At 38.1% G+C, this 21,184-nt stretch overlaps 2 protein-coding genes across 2 annotated transcripts in view; one reads left to right on the top strand and one right to left on the bottom strand.

The window, feature by feature from the left end:
* Positions 1-1,325: 1,325 nt before the first annotated feature.
* LOC128371573 (glycerophosphodiester phosphodiesterase domain-containing protein 5-like) lies at positions 1,326-14,885 on the top strand. Its single transcript, XM_053331925.1, has 15 exons — positions 1,326-1,703; positions 4,223-4,326; positions 6,620-6,713; positions 7,856-7,915; positions 8,529-8,627; positions 8,747-8,840; positions 9,108-9,253; positions 9,669-9,751; positions 10,599-10,749; positions 11,507-11,731; positions 12,467-12,624; positions 12,723-12,870; positions 13,473-13,555; positions 13,783-13,865; positions 14,741-14,885. The coding sequence occupies exons 1-15, from the start codon at positions 1,527-1,529 to the stop codon at positions 14,821-14,823; spliced, it is 1,788 nt and encodes a 595-aa protein (XP_053187900.1). The 5' UTR covers positions 1,326-1,526; the 3' UTR covers positions 14,824-14,885.
* A 4,731-nt stretch (positions 14,886-19,616) lies between these two features.
* LOC128371567 (unconventional myosin-VIIa-like) overlaps positions 19,617-21,184 on the bottom strand; it is a 42,862-nt gene continuing 41,294 nt past the window's right edge. Inside the window, exons 46-49 of the mRNA XM_053331919.1 lie at positions 20,500-20,616; positions 20,277-20,360; positions 19,857-19,976; positions 19,617-19,709 (exon numbers count right to left, since the gene is read on the bottom strand). Of these exons, the coding sequence (XP_053187894.1) occupies positions 19,617-19,709; positions 19,857-19,976; positions 20,277-20,360; positions 20,500-20,616 (414 nt within the window). The remainder of the gene's footprint in view (positions 19,710-19,856; positions 19,977-20,276; positions 20,361-20,499; positions 20,617-21,184) is intronic.

The following is a 21,184-nucleotide window of genomic DNA, read 5'->3' as shown; positions in this document are numbered from 1 at the left end:
ACATCGGCACAATGAAATTTAGTTAAACTCCTTCCAATAAGATAAATATGGATTTTATAAATGGATCCATTTGCAGCAAAATCAAACATATAAATAAACATATGCATACGTTTAACCCTCCTCTTGTCCTGATTTTGACTCAGGAGGACAACAGGTGTAATTATATGCTCCCATTTCTTTTATTCAAATGATTTCAAAGTCTTTGATAGTCCAATATAATTTAAATTTAGTTAAAATAATTCATAAATTCTGCTTTTTCTTGACTAAAAAATGAGATATATATATTGATTTTAAAATGACAATAATTTCCCAAAACATGTATAAAACCTGTGCTGATAAGTTGGAAAGAAATTAGAAGTCTAACACAGAATTGGGTGATAATTTATACATTTTATGCTTTATTAACAGTCAAAGTTAGTCACAGGGTCAACAGGTGTAATTAAACATGTAAATGGTTTCAAAACAGTATAATGACTAAACTTTGACATACCAGTCTGTGATAGTTCAACATATTTTCCTCTGAGCTTAAATTCAGTTAAAAATAATTAATCATTTCTGCTTTTTCTTAACTGAAAAATGACGTATAGCTTCATTTAACCCTTTGTGTCGTCCTCCTGGGTCAAATTGACCCCGACTCTTTTGACTGTTCCTTCTTTCCTTCCTTCTTCCCCTCCACCCTTCTTTCTTTGCTCCCTCCTCCTTCCATCCTTCCTTCCTTCCTCCTTTCCTTCCTCCCTCCCTCCTTACTCCTTTCTTTCCTTCCTTCCTTCCTTCCTTCCTTCTCTCTTAAATTACTTCCTCTTTTCATCCTTACTCCTTTCCTTCCTTCCTTCATTCCTTCCTTCATTCCCTCCTAAATTACTTCCTCTTTTCATCCTTACTCCTTTCCTTCCTTCCCTCCTTCTTTCCTCCATTCCTCCCTCCTTACTCCTTTCCTTTCTTCCTTCCTTCCTTCCTTCCTTCCTCCTTTCCTCCCTTCCTTCCTCCCTCCTGTCCTTACTTCCATCCTCTTTTCCTCCTTCCTCCTTGCCTTCCTTCCTTCCTCTTTTCCTCCTTACTCCTTGCCTTCCTTCCTCCTGTCCTTCCTTGACCTGAGGACAAAAGGAGGGTTAAATGACCATAACTTTGTATAATATTTATAAAACCTGTGCTAATAAGTTGGAATGATGTTGGCTAATAAGGTCAAACACAGAATTGGGAGATAATTTATAATCATCAATTTTGACCCGAGAGAACAAAAGTTGCACAGTGGTTGTGAAGAAAACAGGAGGGTGTAATACACAATGGGAGTAATAAATAGTCCCTCTTTTTATTGCACTAACCAGCGTCGGCATGTGTTAATGCACTTTGCCAAAAATTGAACAGCTGTTTTTGCACACACAGGGTATTATTGCAACTTCAGAGTACAAAAGTCACGCTGTAATATTTTCCTTTGGCTGTTGTGTGTTTCTGTGTTTTCAGGTGTGTGTGTGTGTGTGTGTGTGTGTGTGAGCAGGATGGAGGGTGCGTCAGAGAGCTCGTGAGCCATGGCCACGTCCACGTTGTCCCAGCTGCAGTTCGGGCGGCTGCGTGGTCTTCGGGCCAAAGTGCTGAGGCGCTACGAGCATCGGCCTTTGGTGTCGTGTCTGGCTGGTTTGTACGGTTGCCAGTGGAGACGATTTGAGAGGAGCGGCGCTCGGCCCGGAGACTGGTGCTGCAACAAGGTCAGAGGTACACACACACACACACATATACACACACACACACTCACACCATGGAGAGGAGGAGGAGGAGGAGGAGGAGGAGGAGGAGGAGGAGGAGGAGGAGGAGGAGGAGGAGGAGGAGGAGGAGGAGGAGGCTGCTGGTGGTTGCATAATTATAGAGCTATAGAGAATGAATTGCTTGGGTTTAAAGAAGATAAATGTGTCTATGAAAGGATTAAAATAAGAGTTTTAGCTTTCTGTGGTCTAAATGTTTATACTGATTGAATCCTAATTAAAAACCAGTAGTGAAAAAAGTATTCAGATCTCTTATATGAGTAAAAACAGCAATTTTTTTTCTTGAATGATGTTGATAAATGTGTAAAAATATATTTTAAACATGAGTAGAAATACTCATAGTTAAGTACAAAAACCTGAAGTCTATTAAATACAGAATGAACTAATTTAATAATGATGATTTCAGATTTCAGTTCAGGTAAAATCACCTCAAACTAAAAACTTTCTGCAAGATAAATGTTGGTAGATTTAATAAGATTTCAAACTCAATGCTCTCCTTCAGACTTCAGACACTTGTGGTATTCTTTTTAATCCACTGGGAGCTGCAGTGTGTGGACTGTGTGTCCGTCTACCACAAACTTATTTTGCAAGATAAATGTTGAAATGATGTCGTGTTGGCAAATCCTATTTTCAAGTATGAAAAGACAAAATTCATTTTTTTTTTTAAATCACACCGAAATGTCAGAAATATATTGTTGCATAATATCTTTTTCAAGATTTTATATTGCAAACTGTTTAAATCTGCAGGAGATAAAATAGGTAGGGAAATAGACTTTATTGCAGCAGTAAAGTGGATAGAAAAAATAGAAGAGCATCAACAGAAAGAATGAAGAACAATAAATAATAAGTAAGTACACAATCAATAAAACAAACAAACAATAGTAGTACAAAATAAAAATAAAGCAAAAGTAAAACATACACAAGACCATGAAGAAGAGTAAAAAAAGACAGTGACTCATGAAAGGGAAGTAGAAGGTCACTGACGCAGGAACAATCGACTCAAATAAAAGCATTTAAAAATCCATATGATTAAAATATCTGCTCCTATTTTAAGACAGCATTCAGTTTCACCAAAACACACATATTATACAGTTTCTTAACACAGATTTCAGATACACACTCTACACATTATTTAATCAGTCTTTTATTACCTAATCAAAAAGTCATTATTGTCCACAGTGGGGGCAGATTTGGTTTGAAGCCAGAAAGCAAAAAAAACCCAGTAGTAGTTACACAATGTATTAAAACATTCCTCCTGGGTTAAAACCTCCTTTCAAACCACACTACCTGGATTATATAACACACTAAAACTAAAACATTGTGAGAATCCAGTTAGGAGAGAAAGTGTAGGAAGAGTTAACCTGATTTTTATCTACTCCAGAGGAGTAAGGAAGGAAGGAAAGGGGATTAGGAAGCAAAGAAGGAAGTAAGGAAGGAAGGAAAAGAAGAAAGGCAAAGAAGAAGACGGAGGGAATGAAACAAAGCAGGAAAGAAGACAAGGAAGGAAGGAAGGAAGAAAGGAAAGATGGAAGGACGGAGGGAAGGAAACAAAGCAGGAAAGAAGTAAGAAAGGGAGGAAGGAAAGAAGGACAGATGACAGGAGGTTAGGAAGGAAAGTGGGCCGGATTGGACGCCTTGTTGACATCCCTGATCTACTCAATGGATGTTACTCAAACTCTCTGAACGAGCCTCAGCCTTCATAAGAGAGCTGAACTTTTTATTTCTGTACCCACACACACACACACACACACACACACACACACACACACACACACACACACACACACACACACACATATATATTAAATGAAACTGCAATAAAACACATCCACAAACATTACGAGTTCATTTTTCTAAGATTATAAACACGCTGCTGAGCTTTTAATCAATAACTGTCCCAAGATATTTGTTTGTTTTTGTAATTATCCATCAGGCTAAACTTAATCATTCAACCAAAGACCAAGCATTCAGCTAATCAATGGTTGGTTTTATTTTTTTTATTATTTAGATGGATATAAATAATTAAAATGCAGGTTGGAAGCTGACAAAACAAATCAATGAAACAGTGAGATATATTGATTTGTTTGTGGGGAAGAAGAGGTATTTATATCTCATTAATTATTGACTCCAGCATCTTCGCTCCTCTCGGCTCATCTATCGACGTATGAGGTCGTCCATGTAGAAAATGTTAAACACAGCTTTTAATGAACCGTACTGATGCTGGTGATAAAAAGCACTCAGCTTGTTTTTCTAAAGGTTTTTTTTTTTTTTTTTTACAATCACAGTTAAGCCACTAAAGACTTTTCCTGTTTTAGTCCCGCTCTCTTTTTATTATGATGGGGTCAACGATCAAGGGGACGGTCCTCCATCTCTATGGAAACATGGCAATAAATTGGAGTGAAAAGAAAGAAAACAACACGTGCTTGGTGTTAAAGGGCAGCTTGTGTGTTTTTATGTGTTAACAGTTGGAAGGAGCCAGCTTCGCTCTGCTCGTGGCGTCTTTCTGCTTAACGCTCGTGTTTCTATACTTCTGGGGACAAGCCAAGAACGACTACAATGACTTTGACTGGTGGGTTCGGTAACGCTTGGTGCTGTGCATGTATGTGTGTGCTCACCAGGGTTATTATGGGTTTATATTAGTCATTAGTTTTTATTTTTATTTTAGTTTTTCAGGTTGTTTTTTAAATTTAAAGTTTTTTTGTTAGTTTAACAAGTGATTAAGTAGTTTTAGTTTAGTTTTTTCAGGTCTTAGGAGGAAGGTCTTGATGTGTAGTTTGTTTTTTTCTTTTTTATTTCAGTTTAGTTTTAGTTTAAAAAGTGATTAAGTAGTTTAAGTTTAGTTTTCATTTAGTTTTAATTTTTTCTTTTTACTTGGAATATTTATTAGGATAAACCCCTTGAGATGAACCATCTCATTTTTTCTTTTTTTGGGAGGGGGGGGGGGGGGGTCCTAGCATAGACATACTACAACTATAACACACAACAACACACAAACATTAGAACGATGAGTCCATAAATAAACACAAGCATAGTTAGCCACCAACAGGCCATGAACAAATGAACAGATGTTAGCGTTAGCCTAGCAAACTATAATGAAGACAAAAAATCACTTTTATTAATACTATTTCTATTTTAGATAATCAATTATTTTTCCTCTGCTAGTTTTAGTTTTAGTTTTCATTTACTATAATAACTCTGTTGTGCACAGATACAGATACAGATACATACTAACTACACACATAAACATCACTGTAGCCTGTAAAATATAACAATACATAACAATAACAATACTCCTAACCCTAAACCTTAACCTTTAACCCTAACAACAACAATTATTTATATTTTATAATTCTGTTTTATTGTCTTGAGCTTTTAGCAGAGGTCTTTGCATTCAGGTGACACATGGAGGATTTGTCTATAAAGGTATACTATGTAGGATTTTTAAAAAACAACAACAACAACCAAGAACAATGTATAGACTCATGCAAAGATGAATCCCTCTCAATGTATAACTTCTTCTGACCTACTAGTAGTATTTATCTACAGAGACTCTTCACTCTCTGCCTGTATGTTCTTATTATTCTTATCCAGGAGCTTTCTGTGCGTCAGTCTTTGGACAGTGGGTGTGGATCCCTCAGTCAATAACAAGGCCCAGGGTGCAGGCACGACATTACATCACATCATTACATCACAAATAAATAGTTAGTCCCAGTTAAGCCTCATTCAAGCACTTTAGAGCGTTGTTTTCTCTTGAATAAATAAATATGTACAAGTTAATAAACAGCTTTTCCTTTTGCGTGCTCATGATGTGCTTGAACCTTATGACGTGTGTGTGTGTGTGTGTGTGTGTGTGTGTGTGTGTGTGTGTGTGTGTGTGGGTGGGTGTGTATAAAGTTATGGACAATCCTTTTTACAAGGGTGTGAGAAGTTAACAGGCATTGGCATTGCACCTCTTGTTGTGGCTGCACTTTGGATATTATTAACTTAATTTTTGACATTGGGATAATAAATTCACCCAAAATATTATAACCAATTATGGGATAGATGCACTTGCTTGTTGTTGTAGCATTTTGAATCTGTTGTTATTGGTTGTTTGGAGGTTTTTATCGTTGTCTTGTGGTTATTTGTATTAGGCTTAAAGCTAGTTAGCTAGCTAGCTAGCTTGTTGAATATTCTTCCAAATTGAATTAAAAAACTATGTTAATATCGAATATGTTGTTTGCCATATCTGCTTGTATTAGGGGGAAAAAAAGAAAACTTCCTCATAAAGTTACTCTAAAGTCATGAAAAATGTCACCTGGTGTTGGTGAGATATGAAGTCGGGACTCGTAGCGTAGCGTCACTGTCTCTGTGTGGTAGATGTATAAAGAGCAGCAGGTCTGTGCCTCTGTTGACTGAGGGCAGCACCTTCCTGCAGGGTTTAACTATGCTACAGAATGTAACTCCCATAAAACAATCATTAAATAACATTTCTCTTTCTCTTTGTTCTCGCTAACACCGCTCCCTCTCTTCATTCACTCTCTAGCTCGCTCGACCTCGCTGCTCTCTCTTACTCTGTTGTCTTTGAGTTGAGGAAGAAAGGCCAACTTTTAAAACAGACAAATCCTGCATAGTATACCTTTAACAACAAGTTCTCTCTCTCTCTCTCTCTCTCTCTCTCTCTCTCTCTCTCTCTCTCTCTCTCTCTCTCTCTCTCTCTCTCTCTCTCTCTCTCTCTCTCTCTCTCTCTCTCTCTCTCTCTCTCTCTCTCTCTCTCTCTCTCTCTCTCGTATTTCAGACTGTTTATCTGCTTGGTTTATTGTTGGTCCTCCACTAACAACAGTCTTTCTTTCTTTCTTCACCTGTGTGCCTGACGAGTGCAGGTTTAACTTTGGGAACTTGGGCTTCTGGTTTCCGTGGTCTGTGGTGCTGCTGGTCATCGCTGCAGGTTTCTTCACCTACATCACTGTGCTCATGGTGAGGCACGAACACACAAACACGGAGGGTCTCACTCACATTTTCCTGATTTTTAAATGACATTTTTATAGAAAATTGGAGAGCTAAAACGATCAGTTGATTGACAGAAACAAGAACTGTGAAATGAGGTTTAATGAACAGTTTATATCTGCAGATGATCTCAATTAATTGATTAATCATTTGATCTAGAAACATCAAGAAACAGTGAAAAATGCCCACCACAATATCCTACATCACAAGCAGCAAATTCTTAAAATTTGAGAAGCTATCAGATACGATGATTTTTTGAAGTCTGTCTTAAAACAACAGTCAGGAGTCCAAAATGAACACAGAAGGGTTTTCCTCACTTGTAAACTGGCTATTTTAAAAGATCGGATACACTTTAAGTATTTGAGAAGTTTATATTCAGCTTCAGCAGTCTGAGTTAGTCATATCAAGTGATATCTGACACATTTACTGTCTTTTTAGCTTCAAATTCCTTCTTAGTGTTTCCCTGTCAAGCTGTGGTGGAAGTATAGTAACTAAAAGAGAGACTTTGGCACTAAAACACTAACATTGAAGCTTAGAAGACTTGATTTGACTTATTTGAACAACTGAAGCTTCATAGTAGCTTCAGATTAACCTTTCAATACATTTTTGCATATAATGATCCTGACTGTTGTTTTAAGATAGGTTTGAAAAAACAGTCAACAAAATAGCTGCTGATTATCTTTTGATTGATCAACTAATTGTAAAAACTCAAATCTACACCTTTTTAAAAAAACAAGTACTCACAGATAAATTGATAATGACACAAATGGTTAACTGGAGCCCTAATTAAATCTTGTTTTAGTGTCATTTTCGTCTAAATTATTGTGAATATCTTCTTGTGTACAATTCAAACAAGCTAGCAAGCAACTTAAGGCTGGACGTTCATACTTGCTTTCAGTCTTCATACCAAGCTAAGTTAATCACATCCAGACTATGGCTCCACATTGAACACACAGACTGGTTATACATCTTCTTATCTGTGCTTTTTGTCTGTGCAGCGGAGACGTCTGACATTAAACTATGACTCAGTATCACTGTCATTTATCAGAGTTAACGCGTGTGTGTGTGTGTGTGTGTGTGTGTGTGTGTTCATGTGTGATTTCTCTGTGCAGCTGCTGGCTGTGTGTTTACTTTCCGAGGGCCAGAAACTCTATTTACACTGGAGTCACAAGGTAACGCTGCTGCTCTCCCGCTTTTTAAATCAATGAGTGTGTAAACAGGATATTAAAGTTCAAAGTTTAATTGACTGTATTGTGTTTTAAGATAATAAATCTTATCTTTTTGATAGATTTTTGTTTGACCATTAATGAGAAAAACCATATTATCTGCATGTGCCTGGTAGATAATTACTGTGTTGAGTGATGTACTCAAAGCTTTATTGATAATGCAGTGTATGCTTAAGACATGTTTTATTAATTCATAACAGCCTTAAGCTACTGGATGTCATTTGATACTTTACTCAACGGTGAAATATTTATCAGCATTAGTTTCTCGTGCTTTACATCTCATTACTGAACTGTTGAATTAGCATCTTTCTGACAATGCCAAAAAAACAAAAACTGAAAATTTGAAATCTTTGTAAAAGTAGGATTTATAGCAGAGCTGTATTGGATTGCATTAGATTGTACAGGTGTATCTAATAAAGTGCATGGTGAGTGTGTATATGTGTATTTTGAGTTCCTGAATGACTAGCTGCCAAAAAGAAAAGACTTACAGACAAAGTAAATATATTTGTGACATCTAATGGGTCCAAATGTGGATGGATGACATCATGTTTTCTGTCAGATCGGGATCCTGGTGAGTCTCACTTTCTCCATCGTTGCCACCGCCGTCTTATCTGACCTGTGGAGTAAAGAATGGACGACGTTACTTCTATCCTTCCAGGTGATGCGCTTCTTCTTCTTCTCTCGATCGGTCTTCCCATCACACGCAGCCTCTCGGATATCCTCTGCGAGTTTTCCTCTCCTGATAACAGATTATGTTTTTTTAAATATCCTGAACAGGTAACAGCGCCGTACTTACACTTCGGTGGAGTCTTACTGATGACGGCGCTGGCCTGGCCGATAGCTCTGCACTTCTTTCGCATGAACAGTAGAGGTAAGATACATACGTGTTTGAGTTGCTTAAAGGTCTCCACACTGCAGAGATTTAAGGAATTTTTAAGGAACATTATGGTTAATATATTTTAACATTAAATATTCATCTGAGAAGAAAGATGTTTCTTTATTTTATTTTTAATTTGCTTCCAAAACATCAAACTCTTCACTGTTAGATTATGATTTTATTGAATGTCCTCAGATGCTTTTAGTTAAACTCTTTCTTCTTTGTGTGTTTTTAAAAAAAAATGGTGTGTGTGTGTTTCAGTAAGGCGGGGCCTGATCATGGGGGTTTACCTCACCATCCTCTTTGCCCTTTACTTGGTGCCCCTCGGGTTGTATTCTCCTTGTATCAAAGAGAAGGGGACCCTGGGCCCCGCACCGGCCCTCATCGGCCACAGAGGAGCTCCCATGGTGAGAGAGAGGAGTGAGACGGAGACTACACTAAAAAATAACAAGCTTGTTCATAAATGATCTTTTCCATGGTGTCAGATTATCTTATGGAAACAGGATCAGGAACCTAAAGAAAATAGAAAATGTCATTTACATTTCCACCTTATCAGAATCACTTGCCAGAGCAGTAAGATGGATAACTCTGAGATGACTTTTAAGTCTGAATACAAGACAAAAGTAATCCTAAATATTTTCTTGGACACTTTGTTTGGAGTCTGCAAAAGTTTTATACTCCTCAGTGAAAGAGCAGCTTGCATGTCCTGTACTCCCTGCATACTACTGCTACTGTATTACTACTAATAGTACAGTAGCTACTGCATGTGAATGTATTGATGAATCTATCGATTATCTTCCTGTGCGTGACTCCCGTTTGCAGCTCGCTCCAGAAAACACGCTGATGTCGTTCGAGAAGGCCGTGAAAGCTGGAAGTGGAGGTCTGGAGACGGACGTCACTATTAGGTCAGTATCTGACTGCAGAGATGTTCAGAAGAAATCTGATATTTATTTATCGTCATTGATTTGATGAAACTGAATCAAACAGAACATTTTTAGTGGATTATAACAATGATAATAAGTGAAATGTGCCTTTTACACATAGTTAAGACTGGTGAAAATGCCAGCTTGTGATTAATATACTGCTATGATTAATTACTTTTCATTATAACAATGTCTGATCTGTCAGGGTAATGTGTTTGTGGCTCATAGTGATGAACCTACAGAGAATTATCAGCTTTTATTGGCTTTACTGAGCTTTATAGTGAGTTTCAGTTCATTGTTTAGCTGTTTGGCTTCAACTTTACCATTTTGATTCACTCTCAGCGCTCTAATGGTGTCGCTTTCAGAGAAAAAGCTTTAACCCCCCCCCCACACACACACTCTACCACTACCTGCTCAGAACATTGTGGAGCATTTAGTAGCTAATGAGCCAGATGTTTCCCTCAGGATTTGGTGGAGCTCTTACATTTGCTTGTGCTAGTGTGACACCAGTACTAATCAATATTGCCTTGACTTTGTGTATTTCTGTAATGTTTTGTCCTTGTATTGTAATTTAATTTTAATTTTTCTTATGTTTATTTTATTGATATGTGTCCGAAATAAAGTTTTCTCCTTCTTTTTTAATGTGAATCTTTCTCAACACCTCATAAAAAGTTTGAGTTGTTGCAGTGTTCGGTGTCTTTAGATGTGACGTTTTTATCTTTTTAGGCTTCAGATATTTATTCTCAAATATATCTGACACCAAGTTAAAACATTATAAAGAGCTAAGGTTTCTCTGACAGCACTGTTGTCCTGGTTGTCATGGTTGCAGCTTTGATGGGGTGCCCTTCCTGATGCACGACCGCACCCTGCGGAGGACCACCAACATTCAGGAGGTTTTCCCCAACCGGAGCGACACGTTGGCCGCCATGTTCACCTGGGCTGAGCTGGAGAGCCTGAACGCTGGAGCCTGGTTCCTCTCTGTGAGTTTAGATCATCTGCTTCTTGTTCCTACAGCTGGATGTTTAAGCTTCACTACTAGAATACTGTTTTCACTTCCATCTGCTCAAAGTGGAAAGTTTCTCTGTGCTCGACTTAAATGAGAGTTTGAAGTGCACACTTATGAGCATCGGCACAGATAGAGACGGTGAGGCATGAACTGCAATTCATCTCAATAGATATGATTCATACAGTTTGAGATTCTGTGAGACTTACACATCCATAAATCTGCTTAGAAATCTCATAACTGCTTTTCCAAATATGACAAAGAACTACTCTGAATCTTATAACAGTGACACTCTCCTCCATCTATTCATCCATTCACAGATATTGCTAAAAAAGTTTTGGATTAGAAATGTAGACTTAGAGAAAAACTTTAATGTCCTCCAAAAGGAAATGTATTGTTTGTATTGGATGCAGCAGGTTGGTAAAAGCTCTTCAATTTCACTCATACTCAAATGCGTGAGCCTCATTTTTGGCAGACAAAGAGATCCACCACAATAGACAGGTATCTTTCAAATTGTCACTTTACCTGCGTGAAGTAGAAATGAGGAAGATGTGATGTAGCTGCACTTTCAGCTTTGTGTACAGATGACTCTTGGCAGTCAAATCATCAGAGACTATTTCATTCACAACATCACAACAATAGTACTACACTCTAATCAGCTGGCAGATGCAGAGCATATTGGATGTCATGTTATGTCACCATATTAATTAGATATTGATGTTTTCCCCTTCTAGCACAATCCGTTTGGTACGGCCGGCTCTCTGGGAGCGGAGGACCGACTGCGGGCAGGAAACCAGTCCGTCTGCAGCCTGCAGGCCTTCCTCCAGTTGGCAGCAAAGACAGACAAACTGGTGATCTTTGACCTCTACCGACCGCCCAGAGGTCACCCTTACCGGGACACCTGGATCCAACGCACGCTGGAGGTCATCCAGAACGAGACGTCCATTCGCTCCTCACAGGTAAAGATAATCTCTCTTATTCCAGTTTGTGATGTTCCACCAAACAGACGTCAAAGTGAACTAAAAAATGAAGTAAGATGAGCCGCCTCTCTCTCTCTGGGCTAGCGGTGTTTTATTAAATATCGACGAGCATTTCTCAGAGAAACGGATGCTTAGCTCTCTTCACTTGAAGGTAATACACAAGAGGCACAAACTGGGGCTATATTTGAGTTTAAAGGATGGGCTCAAATTTTTCAGGCGCCCAATTTTCTCGCTGTAACCATTCCTCCTGTTCATACTGACCTTTAGAAGATCCCTTCATAAGTGATGGAGGACTAACTCCACAGTTCCTCCATCTGTGTGAAAAATTGCTTTTAAACGTTTATCTGAAGCTTCAAATCAAGTAGATACCCTTCAAAGTCTCTTTTTTTGTTACTATGCTTTCACTACAGCTCAGCAGGGAAACACAAAGAGGGGATTTGATGCTAAAATAAACTGTAAATATTGCAGATATCTCAGATCTCTGGATTTGGACTGAGCAAGGAGGGGTCTCTGTATTTTTACTTTAGAAAGAAATTGATTTCTTTACTGCGTTACTTATAATTAGGATTTTTCTCTCCATGCTGGCTCCAATCCAGCCTGAACTCTGCCTGAACTCTCTCCTCTCAAAGCACAGATTGATGAGTATGTGTATTATTGTGTGTGTGTGTGTGTGTGTGTGTGCGTGGGTGCGTGTGTCTTTGTATCTTTCATCAGGTGCTGTGGCTGCCCTCAGATCTGCGGGCTCTCGTCCAGGAGCTTGATCCCGAGCTGCAGCAGACTTCAGGCAGTCAGCTCCCTCTAGAGGAGCTCCAGAGCAACCACATCGTCAAACTCAACCTGCACTACAGCTCCATGTCCACAGAGCTCGTCAGGTCTGTGTGTGTGTGTGTGTGTGTATGTGTGTGTGAGCATCATAGACGTGCCTGCTGTTTTATACCACAGCGTGATTCTCTGCTGGCTTGTTTTCCAGTGAGTACGCTGCAGTGAACATCACCACCAACCTGTATGTGATCAGCCAGCCGTGGCTCTACTCTCTGGCCTGGTGCACCGGCATCCACTCAGTGACCACCAACGCTCCTCAGCTCCTCAGCACCATGAGCGCCCCCCTCTTCCTCATGGTGAGGCGCTGTACTGCTTTTAAGAGGAATGTCGTTAGTTAAACACTTTTGAATATACTGTAGGACAACTTACTAGCTTTTTTACTAGCTTTAAGCCGCATTTCATGCCCTTTATCATCATCATCAGCAGATAGAGGTTGCTTGGTTGCCATGGAGACAGCTTAATTAAGTATGGAGTATATGGTCATGTGGTAACAGGAGGTCGTGTATGACTTCTAGTTGTTTCTGTCCAACTGAGGGTCATTAAAGTTCACAAAAAAGCTAGTAAGTGGACCTTGAGTGAGGTTATTTAATTAAAGTAGATTGGAATGCAGTATTTTTGATTAATTAATGATACATTTTGTCATTTTAAGCAAAAATGACAAAGATTTAATGGTTACGGATTCTTTAATGTGAGAATTTGTTGCTTTTCTTGGTCTTAAATAAAATGAATCTTTCTCATTCACATTCAACACCAAGATGGATTGATATAAGGAAACTTACACACACTTTGAGACTTTTTTATTAAAGTAGAGAAAAGGTTGGATTCAGGAAGTTTGGTTTATCTTTTTATTTCCTTTTTTTTTACACACTGCTTTAAAAAAAGCCTTTCTCTCTTTCAGAGTCCGGATGAATATAACCTGATGTGGATTCTCATTGATCTGGTGTCCTTCGTGCTGATTTTCATCATCTTCGTCTTTCACTGGTGAATCTCACACACACACACACACACACACACACACACACACACACACGTAGATATAAATAAAGACAATAAATAAGCAGTGAGCAGAACATCCTCCCTGTCTAATGTCTGAATAAACTGGAGAAGCAGCGGTGACGACAGGGAGATGTTTTGGTCTGAATGAGATAAAAGCGTCGGGTGTTGACTGAGGAGGTCACAGGGGTCACGTTGTGTTTTTTTGCTGCCAGGTGGCGAGAGCGAGGACTGGCTTTCTGCTCGGGTGGCAAGATCACGCTGGACAACAACGGCACTTACAGCAAGTTCAAAACAGGTGAGCTGCTGCAAAGAAGTCTGATTAAAAGTAGAGATAGAGATGCAAAAACAGCTGATCAGTGTCGTATATCTGACTTTTTTACCTGTCAAAGATGCAAAGCTCACAATTTGTAACACTTTTAAGTCCAAAATAAGCCGTGGAGGAACAAGAAAATGAATCGGACACTTAAAACCATCACTGCGGTGAAAAAGCCCAATTTCAAGAGGAACATTTTTTAAGTTATTTAAATTGTCAACATACATAACATAGAATTAAATTTCAATATTTCATTAAAGAAAAGTTACAAAAATTGTTTGTGTATGCTGTCAATTACAGTTCTTAGAAAGAAATATATATATAAAAAAGAGGAATATTAAGTTCTAATAAAGAAAGGAAATCTGTGTGGGCTGTGAAAATTGTAATCATTGCATCTCTAAGTAGAATCAAGGTGTTAAACTTTGAGATTGATATGATAAATATAACTTCTAATCTCATCTATGATCAGTTTTTCCATTACTGGTTTTTGACCAAATACTTGCAAAACTAATCACATTCCCTTTAACTTCAACTGTACTAAAACTAAAAAAAAGATTTATTTATTGCACATAAAGAAAAATAATGTGCAGAAGGAGCCAATAAATACAGCAATAAATTACTCTATTGCCTCAGTGCTTTACTTTTATCTTTCTTGTTTGGTTTTATTTTTTTGTAAAACACTTTGTAACATTGTTAAGAAAACTGCTATATAAATTAAATGTATTATTATTATTATTATTATTATTATTATAAAAAAAGGGTACTTTGTGCTGTTTATTATTATTATTATTATTTGACTGAAATCAACCAATATATTTATTAATCTGCACCTTTCTGAATCTGAACTCTTATTACAGAGATGAGTGATATATGGTCCGTCTCCAGCTGTACCTCCCAAGCAGAGAGGATACCGAGCATAGCAACCGTCACCGAGCACTAACCTCCGTCTCTGAGCCCGAAACTGCCAAACCTGTAAGATCTCAGTAATAAAAGAAATATATATAGATATATATAAAACACATTGTACAGTGTGGATACAACACTGTGTTTGTGAAATAAAAGTGACTGAAACATTTCTTCCTTTTGTCAGAATTCTCTTTCTACACAAATATCAAATGAATAAACTGATTTTTACCTCGGAAATAATCAAAAAGTTGTTATTAAGGAAGGAGGGAAGGAAGGAGGGAAGGAAGGAAGGAAGGAAGGAAAGAAGGAAGGAAGGAAGAAGGAAGGAAAGGAGGGTGGAAAGAAGGAGCGAAGGAAGGTAGGAGGGAGGAAGAAAGGAAAAGAGGAAGGAAAGGACAGAGGAAAGAAGGAAGGGAGGAAGGAAGGAAAGGACAGGAAAGAAGGAAGGAAGGAGGGAAGAGAAGAAAGAAGGAACAGTCAAAACAGACTTTTGTGGGGAATGCCTGATGAAAGCTTTAAAGGATTATTTCAACATTTTGTAAAATTGGCTCATTCACATCTTACCAAGAGAGAGATTGAAGGAAGCAAGAATGTTTTATGTTTCATCTTCCTGTACAGTAGTTTATTTCACTGGGATAATGTTGCATTTACGTTATATCATAATTACAAGATTGTATCCATGCCAACCTCCCAAGTTGTAGCTATGAATCTGGACTCATAAACGTGCATATTTCCCATCTTTCTCACATGAAATGAACATAAGGGTTAGGCTTAAGCAGGATAAATATAGTTTATAGGACAATATATTCAATAAAGAGAAAAGAGGTTGCAGGACTTTTTTCAGGTTTAAATAAAGTCTTCAGTTTTCCTCTCAGGCTGTAAATCTCTCTCTGTGATAATACCTGAAGGTGACTCCGCTGTTATCAACATTTTGATCAACTCCTCTCAGCTGAAATTTGGTGACTGAACAGTTTGTGGGTTTTTTTTATATAAAGAGATTTTAGTGAGTAAATCAAACTGAAACTGTTCATTTTAAAAAGAGGAAACTGCAACCTTGATTAATGGCAAGAACACAATTTCTGCAGAGCATTTATTCGCTGTTATTTATCTTCACTCGTCAAAAAAGATCAAAGCTTTCACATAAAGTTGGGAACAGGAAGGAAAACATTTGTAAGGCATGTTTCATTCCTTTGTGCATCAAACATTGATCTCCTCTGACCTCAGAGAGTCTTCATCAGAGCAGAAACTGTGAAAACAAGATTTATTAAACCTGATACTCAGACGCACCAAAATAACCCCAGATGACCAATATGAACATTAAATAGACTTTTTAACTCTTTATATCTCCCTCTTTGCTCTGCCTTTTCAATCTTCAATCACACAGAGAACACAAATGTGGGAACGCTTTATTTTAAAGGGCTATTTTGTGAATTTTTGCAAATACACTTTTCTTTCTTTTTCTTATAATTTGTACCAACATTGCAGCAATGTCCCAAACATCAACCATTACTACCTGCAAATGACTCCTTGTATTAAAAAATGTGTGTATAAGCTAAAGCTATATAATACAGGTCTCAAATGAAGGGATCTGTATAATATAGCGTTATTTTTTCCACCCAGTAAATGTTGCCAAGGTAACAGGAATGCACTTTTTATTTTACTGGTCTCCTAAAAAAAGTTAATCAAGAAGTTACAACTTATACAGAACTCTGCAGCAAGACTTTGAACCAAAGACCAAAAAAGAAAAAACACATCACTCTTATTTTAGCTGATCTGAACTGGCTTCCTGTTTCTTTTAGAATTGATTTTAATGTCCCTTTTAATTGTCTACAAAGCTTTGAATGGTATAGCACCTTTTATACATTACTGAACTTTTAATAATAATAATACCTCTATGGACAATTTTTTTTATATAGCTCAAAACATACCTTTACTGCAAAGCTTTTAGTTAACCCTTCTGTTGTCCTTGAGTCAAGGAAGGAAGGGAGGGAGGAAGAAGGAAGGAAGGAAAGGAGGGAGGAATGAAGGAGGAAGGAGGGAGGGAGGAAGGAAAGGGAGGAAAGAAGGAAGGAAAGGAGAGAGGAAAGAAAAAGAGAAGGAGGTAAGGAAGGAAAGGAGGGAGGAAGGAAAGGAGGGAGGAAAGAAGGAACAGTCAAAACGGACAGGGTCAATTTGGAGGACGACACAAGGGTTAATCTATCTATTTTGTTTTTATTTAGTTATTTAGCACTTTGAGCTGCATTTTATGTATGAAAGGTGCTATATAAATAAAATTGTGTTATTATTTTGTATAAATTATATTGTACATTTACTTTTCTGTACACATCCAACATCTTCTGGCTTCTTCATCAAATCTAAAATCACTCATGTTACAACAAAGCAGCTCTTAAATAAAAACAGAAACAAGCCTTGTGTTTTTTTCTCTTTTGCAAAATGTAATTTATTCATCTCTACATCAGAATACGTGGTCACATCAAGCATGAAACAATTTCTCCTTTTAATAAACAAGGTCCAAAAAAAAAAAGTATGATTAATTACTTGATGCTTAAAAATCAATGCTAAGTGGTTCAATACATTATGAAAAACATGAACATACAGTATTGAGATCATTGACCAGCTACAGTACTTTAACGGGTTTACATGGACATAGAACAGCTTAAACTACTGCTGCGGATCAGCTGATACAAACAGGTGGTGTTTGAACTTTGTGGCACACGTTTCCTTTCACATTCATGACTAAATAACGCTCTAAAAAAATACTTTCTGCTTGTAGTTTCTCTCCTCTTTCAGCTAAATTTAAATCCAGATTGCCTCGTAAACTTTCCCAATGACCGACTGATTGATTGAAGGATTATCTGTTGAAGTTAGCGGTTAGCTTTGGTTGTGGTCTACGATAGGAAGAGATGTTAAAAAGTGATGTATGTTTGATGCTGGTCTGGTAAACATGTTAACACCTCTGAGCATAAATAAAATAAAAGGATGCATCTGAAAAATTAATCTACTTACAAGACAAATAAACAAAAAGCAACAAGAAAGACAGTTTTTGTGAGTTTTTTTTTTTTAAGTCTTTGTTGGTTGTCAGGGTTACAGAGGCCGTATTCACAAAGCATCTTATCTCAACACTTTTTTTCCCTAAAAGGCACTAAAAGTTCCTCTTAAGACCGATTCATAAAGCTGCTGTGACCCGGTTGCTATGACTGACATCATGTTTTCTACGTCACTGTCTCCATGGTGATCAGCTGGGACAGGTGAGCAGTGACTGTATCAGTGAATGTGAAGCATCTATATGTTGATACCATGAACCATGAACCCTCCATAACCCTAACCCTAACCCCCCACATACAGAAACAACATCAATGTGTAATTAACTTTGTGATACAAAGCAGATTCAATTCAGGTGTGACTAGGAATTTTTTATTTTAACTTTTTGAACAACTCCAGAAATTATGTCTTCTGCAACACTAACAATAGTTACTGCTCAAATATGTAGGGGAGACCAGGTACAGTTGTAACACGGGACGGTTGTAACACCTCAAATTGCTCCAGTCAGAAACAAGCTAGAGTGATGCTCGGTTAGATTGTCTTCTTGCCCTCAAAAAAGGAGCCAAATCTGCTCCTCATAAACTCAGGAGAATTTATCTAAGTGTGTTTTTGAGGTAAAAATTTAGATTTTTCTATCAGATGTATTTTTTTGGATACTGTCATGAGATCAAATATCTCAGAACACTAAAAATAGTTACATTTATTAGTTTTTGAGTAAGCATACAGCTACACTCTGGATCAAATATGTAAAGTGAATGTGTTCCTTTAAAAGGTTTAATTGAAACTCAGCCTAACCCGAACTGTTATGAGTTAATATACTGGTCCAGTTCAGTTAAGCAAAACATTAGCAATAGTTGAAGGTATAATATTTAATTCAAATAAAAGTAAATTTAAAAAGTTTTGGAGTTTCGCAGCATGAGACCCCCCAAAATAGACTGCGTATTATACACTGAGGCAACTTATTTACTAGTTTTTACAGCATTTCTTTTTCTTTTTACAGTGTCACAGTAGTGGAGAGTTGTGTAAATGATTATCTCTGGTGTTATTGTGGTTGTTTTTAATATTTTTGGTACACTAATTGAAGCATTATTAACTCACCTGCTATCAAACCACACCTTACAAACTTCATTATCATTGAAGGCTCTTCTCTTAGACTCAGGAGCTGCTTTTATCACTAAAATGCTTCCAAAAAAGCACTAAACTTAGAACTGGCATGCCTCTTATTTTGTAAGAGTTTGTCATACATTAACATTTTTTAAGCCTTAAGATGTTTTGTGAATACGGCCCCAGACTGACATTATTATTTGTGTGTTTGTGCGAATCCAGCTTGATTGTCTGATAGTCAAAATAGTAAAAATAGTTGTAATGAAAGCTCATTAAGGAAAAACTTTACAGTACATAAATCGAGAGACCTCACTGATAAAACGATGCAGGACGATGGCAGATATGACACACAGTTCGTATATATATATATATATATATATATAGAGAGAGAGAGAGAGAGCGTCCACATTGCTGCCTTTACACGTATCAAGCTAGGGGGGAAAAAGGTCATTTTAAAGGCAACGGGTGAGTTTTAAGACAGGGCCGATTCACAATAAAGATAAATGAAAACGTTGGCATAACAGTGTCACAGCTGGTGGGACGATTTTAATATAACACACACACACACACGTTAGTTTATGAAACGAGTGTGTTTGTGTTCACGCTGTGCAGGAAACGCAGGGTTGACTGACCGTGCCTCGTCCGACAGTCACACAGATCACTGAGTTTCCGGCCGTCTGCTCACTTGCTGTTGCCGCGGGGCGGCCGCTGTTTGGTCATGGTCGTCAGCATCTGGCTGATGTAAGAGGTCAGGAGGTCGTCCATTTTATAGCCCTGGTGGGAGAGTTCAAAGGTCGGATGTACTTTTAGTTAAATTGATATTCATTTATTGGAATGAGTGACTCCGCTGCACACATGATGATGATGATGATGATGATGATGATGATGGTAGTGGTGTAATTTAAAAAATGTGGGGCTCACCAGCGAGGTTTCACACAGGAGCTTGCTGCCTCGGACCAGGTTTCCGATTGTGATGTGGAAGTACGTGTTGCCGCTGCTCCAGTTGGAGATCTTAGTGAAGGGGTGAGTGGTGAGGATTTCCTACAGGAAGCATAACGAGTCAGATGAGCACAGATACAGAATGAAAACACACCATGATGCTATACATGCTGCCTAAGTCAGCCACCATAGCAACATGTGGAATGCACCATTAACTAGCATGCACCTTAAAGCCAAAGTCATCTAGAGTTTAAAATCCCAGATCTTGTTTTTAAATGTTAGTTTTGATGGATTTTTGAGTCATCTAGGGTCTAGGGGTCTAGTAGGATATTCATTTTTCTTTAACTAAAATGTTTATTTCAGGTAACAACCTTGGAAACAAACGGATACATCTGGACCTACCTTCGTCTTTAGATCAATCAGACTGACTCCATGTTTGTTGATTGCTATCAAGAGGGTTTCTGGGTAATTTGGATCAGTTGTTTGCTGCAGGGAAAAAAAACCCAAAGCAGAATAATTTGAAAAGACATTTCAAACACATCAAAAACACAACCCAAGCAACACTTCCCAAATTCAATATCTTATCAGCTTTTACAAACTACTTGTTGTGATCTAACGTCTTTACCTTGACTTCAAAGAAGGCAGAACCAAACGTCGACCACTTGTAGATGATTTTGAGGAAGGAGAGTTTGGCTTCTTCTCGAGTCTTCCCTGAGTGCTTGTTGAACAGCGTCATGATGGACTGAGAGCAGAGAAGACAGAAAACAGATTTCAGTCTATATTTGAATATATTTATTTATTTATTTTTTTACTTTGTTATTGAGCTAGTATTTATTTTAAAATACCACTATACATTTTTTTTATTACTCAATTTATCGACCAACATATCTACTCTGATGTATCGTTGTCTATGTGAACAACACTCAGCTCTAATCTTGAGTGAGTTTTTATGAAGGGAGAAGGAAGGAAGGAAGGGAGGAAAGGAGGGAGGGAGGGAGGAAGGAAAGGAGGGAGGAAGAAAAGGAGGAAGGAAGGAAAGAAGGAAGGAAAGGAGTAGGGAGGGAGGGAGGGAGGAAGGAAAGGAGGGAGGAAGAAAAGGAGGAAGGAAGGAAAGAAGGAAGGAAAGGACTAGGGAGGGATGGAGGGAGGGAGGGAGGGAGGGAGGAAGGAAGGAAGGAAGGAAGGAAGGAAGGAAAGGAGTAGGGAGGAAGGAAAGGAGTAGGGAGGGAGGGAGGAAAGGAGGGAGGAAGGAAGGAAGGACAGGAGGGAGGGAGGAAGAAAAGGAAGAAGGAAGGAAAAGAAGGAAGGAA

The sequence above is a fragment of the Scomber japonicus genome, chromosome 13 (genome assembly GCF_027409825.1).
Source record: "Scomber japonicus isolate fScoJap1 chromosome 13, fScoJap1.pri, whole genome shotgun sequence".
NCBI lineage: Eukaryota > Metazoa > Chordata > Actinopteri > Scombriformes > Scombridae > Scomber > Scomber japonicus.
This window is presented reverse-complemented; position numbering and strand designations above follow the sequence as displayed.